This window comes from Bidens hawaiensis, unplaced genomic scaffold (assembly GCF_021521415.1).
Source record: "Bidens hawaiensis isolate Kalapana, Puna unplaced genomic scaffold, B.hawaiensis_p1.1 tig00010465_1, whole genome shotgun sequence".
Lineage (NCBI taxonomy): Eukaryota > Viridiplantae > Streptophyta > Magnoliopsida > Asterales > Asteraceae > Bidens > Bidens hawaiensis.
Window position 1 is genome coordinate 43,365 of NW_027491798.1, and position 5,681 is coordinate 49,045.

At 35.9% G+C, this 5,681-nt stretch overlaps 1 protein-coding gene across 1 annotated transcript; it reads right to left on the reverse strand.

The window, feature by feature from the left end:
- Nucleotides 1-2,092: 2,092 nt before the first annotated feature.
- On the reverse strand, nt 2,093-5,143 carry LOC143535307 (uncharacterized). Its single transcript, XM_077029597.1, has 6 exons — nt 4,900-5,143; nt 3,574-4,743; nt 2,569-2,679; nt 2,455-2,487; nt 2,215-2,362; nt 2,093-2,145 (listed from the first exon to the last, which is right to left on the reverse strand). The coding sequence occupies exons 2-6, from the start codon at nt 4,738-4,740 to the stop codon at nt 2,093-2,095; spliced, it is 1,512 nt and encodes a 503-aa protein (XP_076885712.1). The 5' UTR covers nt 4,741-4,743; nt 4,900-5,143.
- Nucleotides 5,144-5,681: the final 538 nt, after the last annotated feature.

The following is a 5,681-nucleotide window of genomic DNA, read 5'->3' on the forward strand; positions in this document are numbered from 1 at the left end:
CCCGATTTCTGATGTTTTTGCTTACACGAAGCTCAATCACTGGCGGCTACTTAACGTCTTCCTGTGTATACTCATAAATTTTGCAACAAACTCTGCAGGGCATAAAACATATATAAACAACTTTAGAAACATATGACGATTATAAATCAAATATGAAATACTAATATTCACCTTCTAACTTTAGTAAGGCACTGGTTCCAGCTGGGAGTCTCTTATCCTATAGATTGCCATTGATTTCAAGTCAAATATTTGTCAATAGAACACAAACAAAAAAGAAATAAATAAAAGATTTAAGAATGGTATAAGGATAGGAACTTGCATAATAACCGTGCCAATAATATAGTTCCCTTTTGATATTAGCTTCAACACCTTTGAGGAACTGTTCGATGAGTTTCTGCATCATGCAAATGTTGTAACAGAATTATATTAATTATACAGATGGATATTGAAACGATTGTTTGATCGAGAGGTTGTTATTATACTAGAAGAATCAGTTTTGGGTGAACAAATTCGACCAAAAGTTTCTGTAATTTTCCGCGTATGAGAAATAACCTGAATTTGTAAAAACAAGTTACATTTTTATTGCACTTACAACAAGGAATTTGACTTTGTAATAATCATTTTATATACTTGCCTCTTCTGTGACGGATCGGCTAAAATCTCAGCAGCAAGTTCAACAAGTACATATTCCCATCCTATTGATATTGGTTGATCTTCAACAAATGGATAGCTGCATACGCGTTTGACTTTAGAATCACACTATGATAGCTAATTGAATATTAATGTACTATGTATTATCAATATAATATGTTGTCTTACTTATGAGACTTGCGGCTTCAAGAGCCATGATTGCTTTTCTCAAATTCTGTTTGGATTTATTAGCAATCTTTGTAGCAAATTTCATTGGTAATTCAAAATTCTCTTTTCTTGATATCTGAATAAGCACTTCCATTACCTAATATATTAAAACACGTGGAATAAAATCAAAGTTGAAAATTTAACTCCTGAAAATTAATGTTCTTCATTTCCTATAACTTAGTGGTAGAAAATGCATGTTAAGCTTCCTAAAAAAGAATGATATTAAGACGATGCAAAATGGGCAAGTTGGGTAATTGATCAAACAGGTCCAGTCGGAGTCTGATCCGTAACACTCTTTTATCTATTTTATTTTTGTTTTATTGATGATAAAAATAGCCCTGTAAACAAACTAAACGTCCAATGAACCGTTTAGTGGCAAGTTCATTTATTTATTAAACGAATGAACATGAACGGAACTTTTTTTTTTCATTTTGTTAGACAAACATGACTACATGTCTCGTTCGTTCATTTAAATTCATTTATGTTCGTTCATTTACCTTCATTCATGTTTCGCTGGTTTACGCTTATTTAAGTTTGTTCGTTTGTGTTCGCTATTATATTCGTTAAAAAGTTTAAGGCCCATAAAAATTGTTGTTCACGTTTACTTTTATTTGTTTTAGCTCAGTTATGTTCGTTCATCTATGTTCAGTTATGTTTGTCCATTTACGTTCTTGAACTGTTTGTTGATATTATTAACGAACGAACATAAATAAACACGGACATGTTCATTTTCTTAACGAACGGACAAGAAAATCCCGTTCGTTTAATTATTCATGTTCAATCGTTTTGCTCAGTTAAAGTTAAACGAAAGAAGATTAACATGCTTTGTTCGTGTTCATTCGGTTCATTTACTGGCCTATGTAAAAGTGTTAAATACTTAAGTATGATTGCAAAAACTATTTATTGCATTGATTATCTACCTTTTTCTACAAAAGTGATTTTGGAGGCTTTATGCATTTGACGGTTTTGACCTCTATCCTATAAAGTAAATCTTGCGCGTTAGACCTGTTTGATATTAAATATAACCCAAATCAACCCATTTATATATCACTTACTTCATGGGTGACAGGAGCATCGAGCTTAATAACATGACACCGAGTTTTGACTGGGTCAAGAATACTGACATCATCTTCACAACAAAGGACCAGTTTACAAACATCTGAATAGCAATCAATAATCCACTTTATCAAGTGCTGAATGCTCTCATCAGCTTTATCAACATCATAAAGAACCATTACTGTGTATAAGACAATAAAAAACTCGTAAGTTCAAATTCAAATTTAAGACCTGTTAGAATAAAAAAATAATAATTTAAAATAAATAGACCTGTATAATCGGGCTTTAAATTAATCGTACTGATTCCAGGAGTAACTGCATGATCACTACTTATTTGTTTGACCATAGCCATAAGAGCGTATCTTGCATTACCTTCCAAGTGCACATTAAGCTCTACATGATGAGGACTCGATGTTATAGGAGCAGCTACTTGACCCGCCCTTGTTTCCTAAAAACAATTTGATAATAATTAATGATTTGAATGAAGATTAATTAGCAAGTAAAAAAAGACACTCTAAAAGCTTATCAACTCTTGCATACCTGAACCTTGAAGTATTTGATATCATGAGATATCTGCGAAAGAAGACCAATATAAGTACTTGTGCACCAACATTAATAATTAAATCATGTTTTACTATATTAAACCAAAATTACATTTCGGGCAGCTTCGCCATATATCTCACATAATAGGGCCATTGTCAAAGCTTTCTTCCCCGACCCTTGTGGTCCCTTCAAAAGAATATGTGGAAACATATCCTGGGATGCCTGTAGTACAACATGGTAAGAACTTATAAAACCAAATATATAATTTCATAAAATCATGGATGATTGTGTATAGCCTAATACTGGTCAAAGATTGAGAAACTTGTTAGTTATGATTAATTATTGGTTATTATCAGGGTTTAGTTGTGTTTAGCCCACGGGCGCAAGTTAGGGTTGTCTAGGGTTTTTGGTTTTCTGTGTATTGAGGGTTCCCCTTCCATTGTAACCGTAACTACTGATGTAAACAAACTGAACCGAACGAGGCATTGTTCATGTTCATTCTTTAAGTTCAAAAACGGACACAAACGACGTACACTAAAGCTAACGAAATTTTGTGTTTGTGTTCGTTCGTTAAGGACATGATTTTGTCCATGTTCGTTCTTTAAGTTCATAAACGGACACAAACGAACCGTTCACGAACACAAAACCAAACAAAATTTTGTGTATGTTCGTTAAGGAAATCATTTTGGTTGTGTTCGTTGTTGAGCTTTTATCGGACAAACGAACAGTTCATGAACACAAAACCAAACCAAAGTTTGTGTTTGTTCGTCAAGGAAATGATTTTGTTTGTTCGTTTTTGTTCATAAACGGACAACAACGAACATGAACAAATGTTAAACAAACAAACAATTACGAACATATATTAAAAAACATAAAAGGGCATAAATGAACGAACACATTATCAGGTGTTCACGAACACAAATGAAAAAGCATGTATATGTTTGTTCATTTAATTAATCAAACAGAATTTCTTGTTCATGTTAGTTCACTTATTAAACGAATGAAAGTAAACGAACTTCCCTCCGAAAAGTTCGCTGAACGTTTGGTTCATTTACAGCCCTAATCACAACATTAAATATTAATTCCAGTCACTTTTACAAAACCAAACACACATACCAAATGTTTAAGTTGCAGCGCTTCTTGTTTATGGCAAGTAAACCCGTTCAGCGATAACGGTTGATACTTATCCGCCCAAAACTGTCTAAGGTTTTCAACGACAAACGCCTTTTCAATAAACGAAGCTTCATCAAAAGCTCTCAATCTTTCTGGAGACTTCTTCTTGGTAGTACAAGACCCTTTTCCTATGCAAGAAAACCATGAATCCGTCTGGCTTTTCTGCCTATTTGCAGTAAACCGCCACGAACTCCCATTTGACTTCGCGCTGACATCACTTATATGACTACTCTGCCTGCTTACTGCTGAGCTGGACGTCATAGTTGTGGGTGTTAAAACACTACCACTATAATTATGAACACCATTTGGTTTATAACTCCGAACCGGTCCGGGCTTCTTTGCCATGAACAATTTGGGCTTTGGGGCCGGCACAGGTGGATAGTCTCGAGAGAAGAATATGTCGCCACCTGGCAGAGAATCCGTGCTATCGAAAACGGGTGCGTGTCGAACCGGGCTTTTGGCTAGTTTTGCATTCGCCACCATCTCGTTTATCTCACCTACTGAAGGCGTGTTTTTATGGTTACTTTCTTTATCTTTCTGTGGGGTGATGGTTCTATGTGATGGAGGTGTTCTACTTCTTCCCTCTCGTCTTTTCAATCGTTGATTGTGCTTTGTTTGTTGATCTTTGTCACATGATCTTAGTCTCGGTGCTGACATGGCTCTAGCATAACTCGGTTTCTCACTCTCATTATTCAAATGTCTTTGTTTTGGATTATTATACGAACCAGCAGCATCTTGTTCATCATCTCTTGAAAGTTTGAACGGTGAAACGTGAGTCCTCCGTTCCGATTTTGAAAACGGGCTGATGGTTCTCCCGGGTGGGAGAGGAAGCGGGCCCGGGGTTGGTGACCTGGACTTCCTGCCATCTCGTCGGGTTTTGTAAGGGGATTTACTGTGTCTACGTGGAGGTGGCAACCCTTCTGGGTCAAACTTCAAAGAGTGTCTACGTGGCGGTGGCAACCCTTCTGTAACCTTTTTATTGAATTCATTCCACGGAGCTTCGTGTAACTCCGTCTCGGTATCAGACGGATCATACCCGCTTCGTCCTTGTTTCATTACCGATAATGAAAGTTTCGGTAACCCTCTGCTGTACGGAACCGGACTCTCCATAGACTAAAAGCCAAAAAAGACAACATTTAAGAAATCAAGAATCTGGTTCAGGACTTTTATCAAACACCTGGTGTGCAACAGCAAAAAAATGAAAATAAAACACAATTAACAATGACAGACTGATAAAATTGAGTTTTGATGCGAAGAAGTGTCGTTTACCGTGATGGAAATACAGATGGCTGAGGCGGAAGAATCGATGTACGGATGTCGTGAAAGACAACGAGTGAATGTAGGATCAGCATTATGCTGCTGCCGTTTACAAGGAGAATTGCATAGGTAAAGACTGTAATTGTAATTGAAGTATTTCTTAATAAGATTTGCTGCTGCTGTCGTCTGTCCATAGCTACAAAAATGTACGCATAAAACATCGTTCGCGCCAAAACCTGACGACAGTTTTGTTCTGTTATTTAAAAGCTGTTGGTTAGCTGACAAGTGACAAATTAAAATAAAATTAGGAAAATCACCAATTAATTTGACATCAAAACTAATGGCCTGTTTTGCTAAGCTTTTTCTTTTTGTTTTTGTTTTTTTTTGTTTTGAAGGGGTAAAATGTCCAATATACTTTTTGCTTTTGAATGGGTATTTTGGACATTTTACCCATCCAAAAACAAAAAAACAAAAAGAAAAAGCTTAGCCAAACACCCCCTCAAAAGTACTTTTAAGATCTGTTTTTCAAAACTAAACATGTATATTTTTGTTCTTTACGTGATATAATGATATAACCTAGGAAGGTGTCACGTGTATTATTATTACTAGCAAAAGTGTCCGTGCGTTGCTGCGAGTTGACGCAAGTTATCTTTTTGTATTGGTTTGTAGTGTTTGGTGTTGTGTGTAGTGGGTTATCAGTACGAGCAAGTTGCCACGTTTGCATATGGTTTGGTGGATTTTTTTGGAGGGGTTGCACACTAAAATATTAACATATCCGTATACATTGGATACAT

Coding starts and splice junctions, on each gene's coding strand:
- LOC143535307 (XM_077029597.1), bottom strand. CDS start 4,740: ATGGAGAGTCCGGTTCCGTACAGCAGAGGGTTACCGAAACTTTCATTA. Junction 2,680..3,573: donor CGCTGCAACTTAAACATTTG/GTATGTGTGTTT, acceptor GTTGTACTACAG/GCATCCCAGGATATGTTTCC. Junction 2,146..2,214: donor TGCAGTTACTCCTGGAATCA/GTACGATTAATT, acceptor TTATTCTAACAG/GTCTTAAATTTGAATTTGAA.